This window comes from Triticum dicoccoides, chromosome 1B (assembly GCF_002162155.2).
Source record: "Triticum dicoccoides isolate Atlit2015 ecotype Zavitan chromosome 1B, WEW_v2.0, whole genome shotgun sequence".
In the NCBI taxonomy this organism is placed as follows: domain Eukaryota; kingdom Viridiplantae; phylum Streptophyta; class Magnoliopsida; order Poales; family Poaceae; genus Triticum; species Triticum dicoccoides.
The window spans coordinates 630,613,088-630,630,449 of record NC_041381.1 but is presented as its reverse complement, the minus strand read 5'-3'; the positions used below and the strand labels follow the sequence as shown (position 1 = coordinate 630,630,449).

Here is a 17,362-nt window from a genome sequence, read left to right as displayed (position 1 = left end):
CCCTTGGGTATTTGATATCGGGTCAATTGCTAAGATTAGTAACTTGAAACAGGAGTTGCAGAATAAACATAGACTAATTAAGGGCGAGGTGACTATGTGTGTTGGAAGTGATTCCAAGGTTGATACGATCACCATCGCACACTCCATCTACGTTCGGGATTAGTGTTGAACCTAAATAAATGTTATTTGGCGTTTGCGTTGATCATGAATATGATTTGATCATGTCTATTGCAATACGGTTATTCCTTTAAGTCAGAGAATAATTGTTGTTCTGTTTACATGAATAAAACCTTCTATGGTCATACACCCAATATAAAGGGTTTATTGAATCTCGATCATAGTATTACACACATTCATGCCAAAAGATGCAAAGTTTATAATGATGGTGCAACATACTTGTGGCACTGTCGTTTTGGTCATATTGGTGTAAAGCGCATGAAGAAACTTCATGCAGATGGACTTTTGGAATCACTTGATTGTGAATCATTTGATACTTGTGAACCATGCCTCATGGGCAAGATGACTAAAACTCCATTCTCCGGAACAATACAACGAGCTAATGACTTATTGGATATAATACATATCAATGTATGCGGTCCGATGAGTGTTGAAGCACGCGGCGGGTATCGTTATTTTCTGACCTTCACAGATGATTTGAGTAGGTATGGGTATATCTATTTGATGAAACACAAAAGTATGAAACATTTGAGAAGTTCAAAGAATTTCAGAGTGAAGTGGAGAATCATCATAACAAGAAAATAAAGTTTCTATGATCTGATCGTGGAGGCGAATATTTGAGTTACGAGTTTGGCCTTCATTTAAACAATGTGGAATAGTTTCACAACTCACGCCACCTGGAACACCACAGCGTAATGGTGTGTCCGAACATCGTAACCGTGCTTTATTAGATATGGTGCGATCTATGATGTCTCTTACCGATTTACCACTATCATTTTGGGGTTATGCATTAGAGATAGCTGCATTCACATTAAATAGGGCACCGTCTAAATCCATTGAGATGACACCGTATGAACTATGGTTTGGCAAGAAACCTAAGTTGTCGTTTCTTAAAGTTTGGGGATGCGATGCTTATGTCAAAAGGCTTCAGCCAGATAAGCTCGAACCCAAATCGGAGAAGTGCGTCTTCATAGGATACCCTAAAGAAACTATTGGGTACACCTTCTACCACAGATCCGAAGGCAAGATCTTTATTGCTAAAAATGGGTCCTTTCTAGAGAAGGGATTTCTCTCGAAAGAAGTGAGTGGGAGGAAAGTATAACTTAATGAGGTAATTGTACCTTCTCTCGAATTGGAAGGTAGCACATCAGAGAAAACTGTTCATGTGATGCCTACACCAACTAGAGAGGAAGCTAATGATGATGATCATGAAACTTCAAATCAATTTACTATAGAACCTCGTAGGTCAACCAGAACACGATCCGCACCAGAGTGGGACGGTAATCCTGTCCTGGAAGTCATGTTATTAGAACAAGGCAAACCTACGAACTATGAAGAAGCTATGATGAGCCTAGATTCTGACAGATGGCTTGAGGCCATGAAATCTGAGATAGGATCCATGTATGAGAACAAAGTATGGAGTTTGGTGGATTTGCCTGATGATCGGCAAGCCATAGAGAATAATGGATCTTCCAGAAGAAGACTGACTCTGATGGTAATGTTACTGTCTATAAAACTCAACTTGTCGCAAAAGGTCTTCGACAAGTTCAAGGGGTTGACTATGATGAGACTTTCTCACCCATAGCGATGCTTGAGTCTATCTGAATCATGTTAGCAATTGCCACATTTTATGATTATGAAATCTGGCAAATGGACGTCAAAACTGCATTCCTTAATGGATTTCTTAAAGAAGAGTTGTATATGATGCAACCAGAAGGTTTTGTCGATCCTAAAAGTGCTGACAGAGTGTGCAAGCTCCATCAATCGATCTATGGACTGGTGCAAGCTTCTCAAAGTTGGAATATACGCTTTGATAAGGTGATCAAAGCATATGGTTTATACAGACTTACGGTGAAGCCTGCATTTACAAGAAAGTGAGTGGGAGCTCTGTAGCATTTTTGATGTTATATGTGGATGACATATTGTTGATTGGAAATGATATAGAATTTCTGGATAGCATAAAAGGATACTTGTAAAGGGGTTTTTCAATGAAAGACCTCGGTGAAGCTACTTATATATTGAGCATCAAGGATAAATCAAAACGCTTAATAGGACTTTCATAAAGCACATACCTTGACAAAGTTTTGAAAAGGTTCAAAATGGGTCAGTCAAAGAAAGGGTTCTTGTCTGTGTTGCAAGGTGTGAAGTTGAGTAAGACTCAAAGCCTGACCACGACAGAATATATAGAGAGAATGAAAGTCATCCCCTATGCCTCAGGCCCTCAGCCATAGATTCTATAAAGTATGCCATGTTGTGTACCAGACATGTTGTGTGCCTTGCCAATGAGTTTGGCAAGGGGGTACAATAGTGATCCAGGAGTAGATCACTAGACAGTGATCCAAATTATCCTTAGAGGACTAAGGAAATATTTCTCGGTTATGGAGGTGATAAAGAGTTCGTCGTAAAGAGTTACGTCGATGCAACCTTTTACACCAATCCAGATGACTCTGAGTCTCAATCTGGATACATATTTAAAGTGGGAGCAATTAGCTAGAGTAGCTCCATGTAGAGCATTGTAGACATAGAAATTTGCGAAATACATACGGATCTGAATGTGGCAGACCCGTTGACTAAACCTCTCTCACAAGCAAAACATGATCACACCTTAGTACTCTTTGGGTGTTAATCACATAGCGATGTGAACTAGATTATTGACTCTAGTAAACTCTTTGGGTATTGGTCAAATGGTGATGTGAACTATGGATGTTAATCACATGACGATGTGAACTAGATTATTGACTCTAGTGCAAGTGGGAGACTGAAGCTACTATGCCCTGGAGGCAATAATAAAGTTGTTATTTTATATTTCCTTATTCATGATAAAGATTTATTATTCATGCTAGAATTGTATTGATTGGAAACCTTAATACATGTGTGAATACATAAACAAACAATGTGTCCCTAGTGAGTCTCTATTAGACTAGCTCGTTGATCAAAGATGGTTAAGGTTTCCTAACCATGGACATGAGTTGTCATTTGATAACGGGATCACATCATTAGGAGAATGATGTGATGGACAAGACCCATCCGCTAGCTTAGCATAATGATTGTTCAGTTTTATTGCTATTGCTTTCTTCATGTCAAATACATATTCCTTTGACTATGAGATTATGCAACTCCCGGATACCAGAGGAATGCCTTATGTGCTATCAAACATCACAACATAACTGGGTGATTATAAAGATGCTCTATATGTATCTCCGAAGGTGTTTTGTTGAGTTGGCATAGATCGAGATTAGGATTTGTCACTCCGAGTATTGGAGAGGTATCTCTAGGCCCTCTCGGTAATACACATCATAAGCTTGCAAGCAAACGACTAAGGAGTTAGTCACGAGGTGATGTATTATGGAATGAGTAAAGAGACTTGCCGGTAACGAGATTGAATTAGGTATGAAGATACCGACGATCGAATCTCGGGCAAGTAACATACCGATGGACAAGGGGAATTACGTATGTTGTCATAACGGTTCGATCGATAAAGATCTTCGTAGAATATGTAGGAGCCAATATGAGCATCCAGGTTCCGCTATTGGTTTGACCGGAGAGGTGTCTCGGTCATGTCTACATAGTTCTCGAGCCCGTAGGGTCTGCACGCTTAACGTTCGATGGCGATATAGTATTATATGAGTTATGTGATTTGGTTCGGAGTCCCATTTGACATCACGGGCATGACGAGGAGTCTCAAAATGGTCGAGAGATAAAGATTGATATATAGGACGATGGTATTCGGACACTAGAAGTGTTCCGGAGGGTACCATGTACATATCGGGTCACTGGAAGGGGTTCCGGGTACCCCCGGCAAAAGATATGGGCCTTATGGGCCAAGAGGGGAAACACACCAGCCACAAGGGGCTGGTGCGCCCCCCATATGGGCCGGCCAAGGTGGGGAAGGAAAGGGGATGGAGGAAAGGAAAGAAAGGGAATAGGATTCCCCCTTCCTTCCTCCTCCTCCCTCTTTCCTTCCCCCTCCGATATATATGGCGGGGGGCGGCTTGGGAGGAGCCCAAGTAGGATTCGGTCCTACCTAGGGCGCCTCCTGGCCTCTTCCCTCCCTCTCCCACCTATATATGTGGGGGGGGGGGGCTAGCACACACGAGACAATTGTCTAGCTGTGTGCGGCGACCCCTCCACCGTTTACTTCCCCGGTCATATTTTTGTAGTGCTTAGGTGAAGCCCTACGGAGATCACTTCACCATCACTGTCACCACGCTGTTGTGCTGACGAAACTCGTCTACTACCTTGGCGTCTTGCTTTATCAAGAAGGCGAGGGAAGTCACCGAGCTGAACGTGTGCAGAACTCGGAGGTGTCGTACGTTCGGTACTCGAACGGTTGATCACGAAGAAAGTTCGACTATATCAACCGCGTTGTGAAACGCTTCCGCTTACGGTCTACGAGGGTACGTAGACACACTCTCCCCCTCGTTGCTATGCATCTCCATAGATAGATCATTGCGTGTGCGTAGATTTCTTTTATTTTTTCATGCAATGTTTCCCAACAGATTGATGACCTTAAGAGCACAATTAAGATCAGGATGACCCTGACACAAAGATATGGTTGTAAGCATAAGTTCTCATACACATGACTATTTTCATTATAAGTGTTTTTAGCGTCGGGTTGATTTATGATCCGGTCAAAAGCTGGAATTTAATTCTCTAGCAAAAGCTTGCTGAGACCTTAGCTTAGGGCACCGTCCTCTCATGGGTTCAATAACATAGGGTCGCCTCTCGGGAAAAAAGGCGAGAATCCTTTATTCTTCATTTCTGGATCACTAAAGGATCAATGCATAGGGTTGTGGCCTGATGTAATTCTAGCCATTGAGAGAGCAATAGTATTTGGGAGCGAAATAGTCCAATTTGTAGAAGTAAATATCCAGTCAAGTTTTTCCAACAATGGATTGTCTTGCATATTGCTCCATGTGTAACTTATGCTTTTTAGTGGGATTTCCACAAGATCAAGTGCTTGAATGGCACTATTGAGAAGTAACATGTTGTTTGCATCACCACCAGGCCTGCTCCTGTCAGCGGGGCTTCTAATTAGGTTGGTTGTAGCGTCCACATTATTCAACCAGTTAATAAAACATGCTCTGTCATCATTCTGGCAAGGTCCATATACATTAGTGATGTAGAAAATTTTACCAGATAAGGTACATACCAGATTGACTGTAAGTTGATAGTAGTTCTACCTGATGATAATGCTATTAAATGGATTGTCATTCCATATAGTGATAATACCCTAGAGCTGCCAATGGATGGAGCATAAGCAAACTGGTTGAACCTTCTTGGAGAGAATTTTCTTAGATATGAGATGTCAAACAGTTCCCGTTTGGTTTCTTGAATGCATATACTTTTATTGTTACTCTCCTCATTTTTCTCTCTCAAGTCATCCAATCTTTCCTGAGAATTAATACCTCTCACATTCCAATTGAGCAAGTCCCAACTTCTATTCATTATTAACCAATATTAAAAGTTCTTGCATAACAGTTGGTGTAACCATTGTCAAAGTTCTGCTGGGCTGCCGGGCGTTTCATATGCATATAATGGAGATCAATATAGGACACAGTGTTATTGGGTACAATGTTCTGGCAGCAGTTTAGTGTGTGTTTTTTTTTGCAATGTCTTTTTTGTACGTCTATACTCTGATCGCACCAAATCTAAGATTTGGCTAACCACGACAATTTTTCCATTATAAGCGAAAGAAAAAGTCCGTTCGCACCACGTCTGTCTAAGATTTGAGTTAGTTTCTAAAAGACTATAATTCCAATGTTTGTGTTTGCGTGTCATGGAAATGTAAGGTATACATTATAAGAATTTCTCTGTTTAGAATTTGAATATGTCAAGAAGCAACTTTGAGCTGATCGGCAGCCTGAACTGTACGAGTACGTCCCATGTAGGATTTGGTGAAATTTCAGTATTTAGATGCTCAACCCCATGTTCAGACTATAAACTTCCACAAAAAAATTATGGGCATTGTCCACCTGAGTAACTTTGAGCCTGTTGGGTGGATCTCAATGCTAGTATGTCCGTAGAACTTTGTTATTTAAAGAAGTTCAAAAGCTTATCTTCGCACGGGGATCATCCCCACGGCGAGGAGCAACTTTGAACTTAATGAATTCGATAATATGGGTGCCCAAAGCATTTCTGGAATCCAGTTCCAACTCTTGATCTGCTCTGAATCGTCGTGCGCATTGCTTTGCACAAAACAGAGTTCATTTCCACAATCAACAACAAGGTTAAAACCACCATTAATTCCATTTTACAAAACAGGTGGCGAACGGCTAACCTAGTGTACAGAAGACTAGTCCTATTTTCCTTGGCCACGTCCTTCTTGCCCTGGCCCAGGGCCGGCTCTGGTTATTTGGCTACATCCCGATGTTATATGTTGTGTCCGACTATCAATCAGACGCCTTCATCTTCCGAGGCCTCTTGCCCTGGGTTGGTGAGGGGGGTGCATCAAATCTTCCAGTGGCCTAGCAAGAACGAATGGACGATTTTTATCAGTCACAGATGACAAATGTAAGATGTAAGGGGCAAACTGAAGCCACCTATAACATATACTCCCTCCGTCCCATAATGTAAGATGTTTGTTGATACTAGTGTAGTGTTAAAAAACATCTTCCATTATGGGACGGAGGGAGTAGATCTTTATACACGTAAAAAAATATGAGGTCCCTCGTTTCCTACTGAAATCTGGACTGATCAAAATGTAGATAATCAAAGGAACCCGCAGTGCACCAGGGATGCAACATTGTAAAAATTCAACACTAATTATTGATTGCATTGATTGCAAACAAAATGATGATCAAAACTAAGTTATGGCCTCCACCTTAATAATGGAAGACCTAACATACTTATTCACTTCATTTTGTGTACCAGCAGGTTCTGATAAAGCCAATTCAAGATATTACTACCTGCCTATGCGTCCTACCAAGCCTTGCACGTAACTATAGTAAAACAAAACTACGGCATCAGTAGATCATTAAAGTTACTGTATACGCTCAGACTAGATCTTGTCCACGTGCGTACAAAGTCGAGACGCTAAAGATACATGCTGCATCAAAGACGACATATACCACATACCAAAGAAAAAATAAAACAAAGTATAAACATCAAGGAGAAAATGAAAGAAAAAACAAACCTTCCTCTTGTGGTCCCGTTTGACTGCTCTCTCACCTGAAGTAACATGCAAAATATTTACAGACATATAACCCGTCATCAGTTCCAAGAGAACAGAAGAGTGTAAGATGAAATGGTCTGCCTTAAATTACCTCCAAACCCAGCCATATCAGGGACAAAGGGTCGATCAATATCTCTATTAGAACGCTGCAAAAATAAACACCGAAATGTTATTATTAGCTAAAAGCAATTAATGTTTGGCAGGGCATTGGCATTTGGCACCGGCAGCAAAATTATTAAAGAAATGATAAGAATTCCCCTTCTATCTCTGCCAGAACTTTCCACTAGCTACATGCTACCTACATAGTACTCCCTCCGTCCCGAAAAACATGTCGCGAGGGCAATTTTTCAAAAAAAACCTCCAGTTTCTCCCGACCAAACCCGCACTCCTCGTCGTCCTCCTCCGACAGAATCCCCAGCTGAGCTGCTCCCGGCCGCCGTCGGTTCCCCGCTCCCCCACCGCAGCTGCCCTGCTCCCCACCGTCGCGGCTCCCCTGCTCCCCCGCTCCCTCACCGCAGCTTCCTCCTGCTCTGCCGCCGCAGCTGCCGCTCACCTGCCTCCCCAAGCTCCCCCCTTTCCTCATAAAAATCTTCGATTTTCCCAGCTACTGCCACGCTCTGCTCCGGCTGCCTAGGAACCGGCGTCAATGAGCCCGCAGGCGCTGGATCCTGACCACCACCAACAATCTAAAGGTCGATGAGGCCTGGAGGCGTAGGATTTGCGAGCGTGGAAGACGACGGCGGCGGCGATGAGACAGCTCCACTAGGAATACAACGGCGGTGGCTTCTTTGTTGTTTCTGTGGTGGAAGACCCACGCCTACGACACCGCGGCAGGGGGGAAATCCCCTGCTCCCCCGCTCCCTCGCCGCAGCTGCCTCCTGCTCCGCCAACGCCACCGCGGCGGACGATGAGATGCCCTGCTGGCTCCCAACGGCGATGTCAACCTCGACGGCGCGAGCTTCTGCTCGGGGGACGGCGTGGTTCAGCGACGACGAGATCTTCCTCACCAAATCGCCGACCAAATCGTCGAGGAGAGCAAGTTCCTCATCCACCGCACCGCCACCTCCTCTGCTCTCGTCCTTCCAGGTTCGGTTGGGTTCAGTTCGTGCAGGAGCAGGAGCACGCAGAATCCTCCAAATTGTCGCTTCCTAGAAGCTCAAGATGGTGTTGTTCCCAATTTGTGCAGGTCAGGAGAGCAGCAACGCACACGCAGCGCAGATTTGTGCGTCTTCTCCATGCAATCTTGTTTACTTAATCTTCAGCCTGGGCCATCTCTGTCACCAACGCCTACAACCTGGGTATGAACCTCTCTTCTCTACTTCATCTTTACTGAATGTGCGTATTCTCTGAACCACTTATTCTTTGTCTACTGAATTTTAGTGAATGTGAGATGTACTCCTGTAAACTGAGATGTGCTTTTGTAAAGTGTGTTGTCAACTTGTGAATTTTAGTGAATGTGAGTGAAAGTTACTCCACAATGTGAGTAAAAATGTTGGGCTCCTCTCATTCTTTTCCCCAATTCAGTATTGTTGTGTAGAAATTGATTCAAAAATTCAGTACTCCTAGGCCAAGAGAGAGATTATGTTAAAAATTCAGTTAAGCAGGCATGGTAAAATTGAGTTGGAAAATCAAAATAAGTGAATGGATACTGCTTGAGTTGGAAAATCAGTGTAAATCTACTGTAAAAATTCAGTACTCCTACACTTAGAGATTATGTTAAAAATTCAGTTAAGCAGGCATGGTACTCTTATTTTGGAGTAAAAATTCAGTTTAAAATTCAGTTAAAAGTCCAGTTTTAGAGCTTGGCTCCTGATCTGACTATAAAGTGTAATGCAAGCTTATTGCTAGCAAGTTTAAAATTCAGTAAACACATGATTCAGTGCACACTTAATACACATGACCTGCTTGTGCTTGTGACTGACTTGGACACATGATTCAGACACACATGTATTCAGACACACATAGCAGGTCTGAAACTCCTAGGAAATCATTTGCATATTGTCAACCTACTGTGAAATGAGTAATAGCTACATCTTCCAGGATAGTAGTGTGGGCCTCCTAATTAGTTGTAAACCAAAGCACTTAGACATTTTCAATCATGAGTAAATCAGAAACTAGTCTCAGCTTGAGTATTGATCTTGTGCATTTTCCTTTCTTTTCAGTGAACTAGTCTCAGCTTCAGTCCTGGTCTACTGTAACTTTTCTTTAAAAGTTGTTTAATTGACAAATCATTTTAAATGGTGTGCCCAGGTTTCAGTGAACTAGTCTCAGCTTGAAATTTGGTTCAGTTAACTCCATACAAGGGTCTCTTTTTGGTTAACAGTTTGGAGTATAGATTAACTGAAACCTGACATTTTAACTGAATTTTACCTTCTTCCTTCCTTAGGAACATGAGCTCTGGCGGCAACACAAAGAATTCAGTAAACACTATTTTTGCAGAATTGTTTTTTTTAGGAATTAGTGACAGTGGGAGAGGCTCCCACTGACTTTGTATTACTCACAACATAACAGTTACAAGTGTGTTACAATGGGTTTTAGGCCCCCCGGCCGTAAGGGTTGCAGAAACAAAAACTAGCGGTCCAAACTTACAATGAAATCAGAGAGAAAAGGATACTTTTTTTTTTTTGCAGAATTGTTGTTGTCAGTTAACTGAAACTACAGCACATTCCAATCAATTGGCTGCAGTAAAGAACTGAAGAGATGGTATGATAACAACTGCTCTATTTGTTCTATCTAATCTGTTCTTTTCTATTTAAGAAAAATATAAGCATGCATTTACCAGTAGGCGAGATCATCTAGCTACTTTGTAGTGTTATTATTGTCTAAATAGGAACATTTTACCTCATTAAAAGTACAGCCATCTCCAAAACTACAACACATTTAGCTACTGAACATTTACCTGGTGAGATGTTTAGTCATGCATCCTAATTCAGACGCTGTTGTGTGTTTAAGTAATCTGTCAGAAGTGTTTATTTCCACGCATGCATTATCAAATTGGCTGTGAGCCGTAAGGTGGAATGCTTAGTATTTTTGCTCATACAGGAAACTTGCTCAGTTCGATTAATTCAGCTCCAATGGCGGTATCTGTAAGACATGGAAGTGTGCAATTTTTCTGTATGTGCTCTCATATTTTTGCTCATGCGTGCTTTTTTCAGTTAGTTTTTCCCACATTTTGGAAAGAACCATGCACAAAGGAAACAAACACTTCATCTGATGGTGTACCTTCTTAAGCTAGCAGTACTCTGATGGAGTACCTTCTTCAGAGGGCAAATAGCACCAGCAGCAGCAGTCACGGCGGCAGTCAACAGCAACAACAGAGGAGCAGTAGCATCAACACGAATCAGCAACAGCAGCACAGGCAGAGGAGCAGTAGCATCAACACGGGAAGAGGAGCAGGAGCAGCACGGGAGCTCCACCGGCGGCAGGGGAGAAACAGAGGAGAAACAAGATGCAGCAGCACGGGCTAGCACCACAGGCGGGCACGCAGGCAGAGAAGGAGCACCACGGCGGCGCGTGGGAGCTCGACGGGGACTCACGGGAGACCACGGAGGACGCGTGCGAGCTGCTGTCCATGACGGATCGTGGAGGCCGGCTCTGGACTCGCGGGAGCACGAGGAGGACTCGCGGGAGCTCGAGTACGATGAGAGGGAGCTCCTGCTCCACCAGATCGTGGGGGCAAATTCCAGCGACACCCGCAGGTAATCGCCGCGGGAGGGGATCGCGGCGGCGCAGGTCTGGGCGGCGGCGGCGGAGCAAGTACTTGGCGACGGCGGCAGCGTTGAAGGTACGTGGTGACGGAGGCGGAACACTTCCTGGTGGGCGGCAATCACGCAGCTTGGCGGCGCCGGCCCCTGGAGACGCACGGGCGACGGCGGAGGAAGACGACGGGGGTGGAGGGACTTGCTTGTGATTGTTTTGAAACTACGAGGGCTTTTTTGTAAAATTGGCAATGATCTACGCCTGCGACATGTTTTTCAGGACGGAGGGAGTAGTTAATATATATGATGGATTATCACACACATCTTAGTCTTTGGATATTGTACAATTAAACTTCTGTTAGTATCGCTTTGCACCGCTTTGTTAAGACTTCAGCAAGCCCTATAATATAAGTACTTCTATTCACGAGTTGCCTTTTGCATTTATAAAAAGCTTGTCATGGTACTTCTTTTGTGGAATTTAGTACAGATGATTTATCACATCAGATGTCTTCCACACAGAACAGAGAGAAAAAAGGGTAGTTATCCATTCTGCATGTACCTTAGGTGTGGTCGGTGCCTCTGTGAATGAACTTTCTCTGTTTGCTAAAACTTCAGCCTCTTTATTTTGTAGCTACAGAAGATGAGGAAGAAAACAAATTGTTAGTTGAAAGGAGGGTACTTAACCACATAAATACGCTGCCAGATGTTGCCTCTTTTCTCCTTTCTTTTAATAGTGTTTTAAACAGGCACTTCCAAAAAATCAGTTCGTAGATGAAGGATAGATACTTTTCGACGTAAAATGTCTAAAGCATCTGGGAGCTTACCTGCTTCTGTATGTTAAGCAGTGTGAGTATCTCATTCCGTAACTCAAGATGTTCGGCACAAACTGCTTTTGTTGGGACCTTAGGCTTCAAATTTACCTACAAAAAGGTTACAGTCGCAGCATAAGTTCATTGCAAAACTTGGTAATTAGACCTAAAACACAATTGAAGCCTAATGTGTTGGTGCATGTCAAGGGCAGGCTGGTGTCAAGAAAACAAACCCCAAGATCTTGTAGAGTTTGATCCACCCTTTTAATCATTCTAATGCCAGCTGAAGCAGTTACTGCTTGAACCATTTGATCAAGTGCATGGGTTCTCAAATACACTTTAAGCTGAAAGAGTAGGTAAAGTTAGTCAAATTCATCTAAAAAGAAAAGTATGCAGATAGATATCATTCTTCATTTGGTCAATAGACACTTTCATTCAACAAGATAGCAAGACAACATGGCATAATTAACCTAGACTACTCCCTCCGTCCGGAATTAACTGTCACTGAAATGAGTGTATCTACACACTAAAACATGTCTAGATACACTCATTTCAGCGACAGTTAATTCCGGACGGAGGTTGTACTTGTGATGTGTTTACACAGTGAAAGAACAACACTTTCCCTTGCAACAAACAAAGCTCAACTATGAAAGCGGGCATACATTTTTTAATGTAATGACCAGAAAACACAATTAGAGATCACTTAGATCCCACAAATCCAGCATGATATAAGCAAGACATAAGAAAACATAATTTGAAATTAAAGAAGATACCAACTGCAAACCAACTGCAACTACAAATGTCAGCGCAACAGCTAAATATACAAATCAAAAGAAACTGCTTAAGCAACCAAAAGTTTCAGAGTTACCATCCGCAGTGTATCAGGTATGGAGGTATTCGCTGCTGCAGCTGGATGTGTAGCAGCTGAAGATGGAAGATTGTTGCTCAAGGGAGATACACCGTCAGCAGGAACCGCAGCATTAGGGATGCTCGTCGGTGCTCCGGCTTCTTCCACATTCTGCATACAAATCTTGAACCATTAACCAGACAGAGCAAACAACCTAATCTCTTAAGAATTAACTATCACAAAATATCGAGGTTAGTCAGTAAGCAATGATATCACGTCCACACTTCCACACGACCTGGAACATCAAAAGGTTAAAATGCCACCTGCTTGACGAAATTATGAATATCTGAAAGATTTGCCATTAGTGATTTTATACACTGAAAATATCCTACAAGTTACCATTCAAATGTTCTTGCTCAAGAGTTAAGAAGATTACTTCAATGATAAGAAATATGGAATCCAATGTACTGATTTACTCACTTTATTAGCAGCACGAGATTCCATAATGCGTTTTGCTTCTGCTAAAACCTGAAAAGGGAACAGTTGGGTATCACATACGTGACTTGGAATCTTGAGGATGGCAGACATCATAAATCAAATAATCACAATATCATTGCAGGAGATTTCTAACCTCGGCATCCTTTCGTTCTTGCTGTTTTGTTTGGGAGAAGAGTGCAGACAATGCACGTTTTCTCTCGGTCTCATGAGCAGCATTGAAGGTTTCCTAAGAAACACAATTGAACATATGTGGGTACAGCAAAATCTATACAATAACATTGATGTAATTACTTTTAGGTAGGGAAGAGAATCAACTTATACCTTCACAAGAGGGTTTCCAGCAACTTCATCGAATGATCGAGCTCTTGCAATTAGAAGGGCCCTAGTAACTGTGATCAAGAAGACACAATAGCTACATCACAGTAAACTCACAACAATACATAGATTGAATTGCTGGAGATACAATTAGACTGATCATACATGCTAGCTTTACTAATTAATAATTACATGTAGGACCCTTTCCCGACCCTGCGCAAGCGGGAGCTACATGCACCGGGCTGCCCTTTTTAGTTATATATGCTAAATAAAAAGTCATGACAGCACTTGACCTCTCATAATAATGTTATACATACTCCCTCCGTCCCAAAATAAGTGTCGCTGGTTTAGGTACAAATTTAGTACAAAGTTGTACTAAATCAGCGACACTTTTTTTTGGGATGGAGGGACATAGAAAGAAAGACATGCACACATAGGAGTGTGGATGCATAACAGGCCAAATGCCAGCGAATGATTAACAACCTTTATACACTAATTTAGCGGAAAAAGGTCAGAAGTTACAAGAGCATATTGTTTAAAGGATCTATTATATAAACTAGACAACTAGTTATTCGATTGTTCCATATATTGAATGGCAAAACAGATTGAACAATCCTAAGTAACTCAGTGTTGTTTGCTTTTGAGCATGTAATATGCATGTATAAACATTAAAGTAGGAATCGGAGACCTTTGCCAGGTGTGTTTTATCTGAACATAAAGATGTACAAATTTAGAAGTACCTGAATAATAACGGCTCTTTAGATCTTCCACGCTGCGAGCAGTTGGAAACCTATCTGCTATTACTATGAAACGAAGGTCAAAGCGCTGACATAATTCAAATAGCTGGTCTGTTTCTTCTCTGCTCCATGTCTGAAACAAGCACATCAAACGTTCTACTTAAAAACAACAAATTATGAACAAAAACGTACTATGGAAACTGAATGCAACACCCTAAATGATCAAAAGGTTTGTCTATGCCAGAAATGACTGCAAATGGACAAACAGTAACACATGCTCCTGAAATTGTTATGTTAAGGCAGACTGATAACTCGATAACATACACAGGTCAGGGCAAAACATAATTGAGCAATTTTAAAGCTGCCCAACACTCTGATTATTCCATCCAAGAGCTCAAAAGATATTATAAGTTAGAACTGATAAGCACCAAGAGGCCATGCCCCACTAATTAAGACTTGTTTACTGGCACCTTCAAATAGCTGACCACAAAAGTTTCAACGGCAAATAGAAAAGTTTCAAGTTGTTTCAAATCTTTGAACTAAACAGAATTACATCTCGTACTGGCAATAATTGTTTATAAGCATTAAGTGACACTAAAAGCTCGGCGCAAATCAGCACAATGTTCCGATTGTAAAAATAAAAGTGAGAATTAACAACCGAGCTTACATAATTTTACAGTAAACAGTACCTACAGGTTCAGTTAAATATTTCTCATACTCCTCATCGGTGTATTTAAGAACATCCACCTTCTGCAAAAGAAAGCGACAAACAAAAAAGTAAGCCCACAATATTGTAAGAGAACATTTCTTGCTTGATGATGTAACTAACACAATATACTCACCGTGTTATATTTTGCAAAGTCATAATCACCAGTTGGTGGAACATTATTTACAACTCTAACCTGAAACAAAAGGGTCAGAAATACTGTGAGTCAGCAAGTTGGTCATACTAAATGTTTTAAGATGTACACAACATTAGTGAAGCGTCCAAGACAGACCCAGTGGTAAAGTTGCAGATTGTCAGTTCGTGCAGATGACGTGAAAGGTAGCCACTGCCATGCTACCTGCGCAAGTAATTGATATTCTCAAGTTAAACCACATACAGCAGTCCATTGGTCCCAACAGCATTCTACAGATACAAGTGACGAACTGGACACTTCATGCTTGGAATTCATGTTATGCATAAAGCCAATAGTATCATTAGAACTAGGTTTGCAGAAACTATTACGGTGTCCCATGCAGTGATAACGATATAAAGTTGCTGACCAGAGCACATAACATTTTAATGATCTGAATTAAAGGAACAATCAACAGGAAACAAATTCTAAGCTAAAATAAGAAAGGACAGCATATAAGACTAGTCATGTTGTGCATTCTGAAGTTCAAAACAAGTTGAATTATCCTGCTACATGATACTAGACTTACCCTTACACAACTATTTAATAACACTAACTGCACAAATTTAGATCACTAGCATAGATGAAAGCAACACAGAAGGTCGGCAGTTCTACAAAAACAGAAGTCAGGCTGTGGTTCATAGAGTAATTACAAAAGAAATACCCAGTTTGAGATCAAAATGCTTCATCAAGTGGTGGTGCATGTCATATGCATTATATTTCTACGATTGGGTGGCACGAAAAGCCTTTGCTGGCGACCATCCAGATGATACAAATACAATGCACCCGATGCAATATAGTCCGATAGCAAAGTGCTGGTTTGACCGCCAACTCAAAACAGCAATTAATTGTACATTGAATCAGTTAACATTTCGCATGTACTCCTAGTTCAACTCCGCAGGTAATGACACACTCGCCAAGTTTCTCAAATGCACAAATAGTAATGTATGGAAATCTGAGTTCAAATGCTACAGCAGTAACCAGAAATTTCAACAGGTAGCTGAAGCCCGAAGAGTTGCTCGCCCACCTTCTCCTTCTCGACAGCAGGCCGGCGCTTCAGGTGCGAGGCCTCGATGGTCGGCATGAGCGGCGCCATTCCGACCCCTCCGGTGAGCGCGTACACCTAGATCCGCGCAACAGGCATTAGCATCGGAAGAACAACCAAACGCGCGGCGGAGAGCGGGGAGGGAGACGAAGGGCGGTACCTCGCGCGAGACGCCATCGGGCTTGCGCTGCGGCTCCTTGGGCGGCCGCGACTTCTTCTCCTGGGCGGACGGGAAGGAGGTCTTCTGGAGCCCGAGGATGTCCTTCGCGTCCATGGAGGATGGCCGGAGGAGGACGGGGACGCCGGTGGATGGAGCTAGGGTTAGGGTTCGGACGGTCTTCCTACCGCGACATGGGGGGTGTCTCGAGCTCTCGCGAGGGGAAACGGATGCCGGGTTGGGGAAGACAGTGGTTAGCGGGCCGGAAAAAACTCGATCCAGACCCGGTAGGCGGAGCTGTCCGGATCTGGCCCAGGAGATCACTTCCCGACCCTTTGCTTGTCGGAAAATTGATTGATCGTTGGGAATTATTATTTTTTGAGTTTGCTTTTTTTTTCCCAGGGTAAATGGAGTTTTTATTGCATGTTCATAGAGTTACAGTCCAGAGGCTACAAGTTCTCAATACATGGTGAAATCAAGCTCAACCACACGGTGGTAGCTCACTCAGATCGGCTATAATTAGCCAACCGATCGGCAACTCTATTTTGAGTACGACTAGTTTTCTGAGGATAAAACTCCCTATTACCAGCAAGATCCTTAATCTCTATAACTAACTGGCTATGCGCCGAACGAACCAAAGCATCATTTGACAGATTTGACAGAACTTCTGAAGAATTCGACAGCAATACCACCGGAAGATTAGAGTGTTGAATCGAGAACGCCATGTCTTGCATGAGAACTCGTGCATGCATGCATGAAATCAACACATGTGATGTGCTCTCCTCTTCCACTCCGCACAACGGGCATGTTGACGGTGTAGAAAGGTGCATGTGGCGGGCGACAGGGCGAACCCTAGCCGCCGCGGCACCAGCCCTCTTTCCCACCTCCTCTTCTCCTCGCCGCCACCGGGCGAAGCCCGGTCGGCGTCGGCGTCGGCGGGGTCTTTTGGCCCCCCTCCCCTGTTGCTCGCGGCGCGGACGCCATAGCTTGGCAGGGGCGCATCCCTCGC

At 42.8% G+C, this 17,362-nt stretch overlaps 1 protein-coding gene and 1 long non-coding RNA gene across 2 annotated transcripts; one reads left to right on the top strand and one right to left on the bottom strand.

The window, feature by feature from the left end:
* Positions 1 to 6,196: 6,196 nt before the first annotated feature.
* On the bottom strand, positions 6,197 to 16,603 carry LOC119349233 (SWR1-complex protein 4-like). The gene is made up of 16 exons (XM_037617266.1): positions 16,357 to 16,603; positions 16,179 to 16,274; positions 15,254 to 15,319; positions 15,098 to 15,157; positions 14,949 to 15,005; positions 14,259 to 14,388; positions 13,525 to 13,592; positions 13,337 to 13,429; positions 13,186 to 13,233; positions 12,727 to 12,876; positions 12,092 to 12,202; positions 11,874 to 11,969; positions 11,609 to 11,680; positions 7,443 to 7,497; positions 7,313 to 7,347; positions 6,197 to 6,644 (listed from the first exon to the last, which is right to left on the bottom strand). The coding sequence occupies exons 1-16, from the start codon at positions 16,468 to 16,470 to the stop codon at positions 6,570 to 6,572; spliced, it is 1,326 nt and encodes a 441-aa protein (XP_037473163.1). The 5' UTR covers positions 16,471 to 16,603; the 3' UTR covers positions 6,197 to 6,569.
* On the top strand, positions 7,927 to 10,862 carry LOC119349234. Its single transcript, XR_005169295.1, has 3 exons — positions 7,927 to 8,649; positions 9,738 to 10,054; positions 10,507 to 10,862. It is a non-coding gene; the product is annotated as an uncharacterized LOC119349234 (long non-coding RNA).
* Positions 16,604 to 17,362: the final 759 nt, after the last annotated feature.

Bases quoted from the DNA above. Each gene is read 5' to 3' on its own strand.
- LOC119349233 (XM_037617266.1), bottom strand. From the start codon at position 16,470: ATGGACGCGAAGGACATCCTCGGGCTCCAGAAGACCTCCTTCCCGTCC. The intron at 15,320-16,178 runs GTGGGCGAGCAA...TTACTTGCGCAG, and splicing joins CTGCTGTCGAGAAGGAGAAG to GTAGCATGGCAGTGGCTACC. The intron at 14,389-14,948 runs GTAGGTACTGTT...TGCTTGTTTCAG, and splicing joins AGAAATATTTAACTGAACCT to ACATGGAGCAGAGAAGAAAC.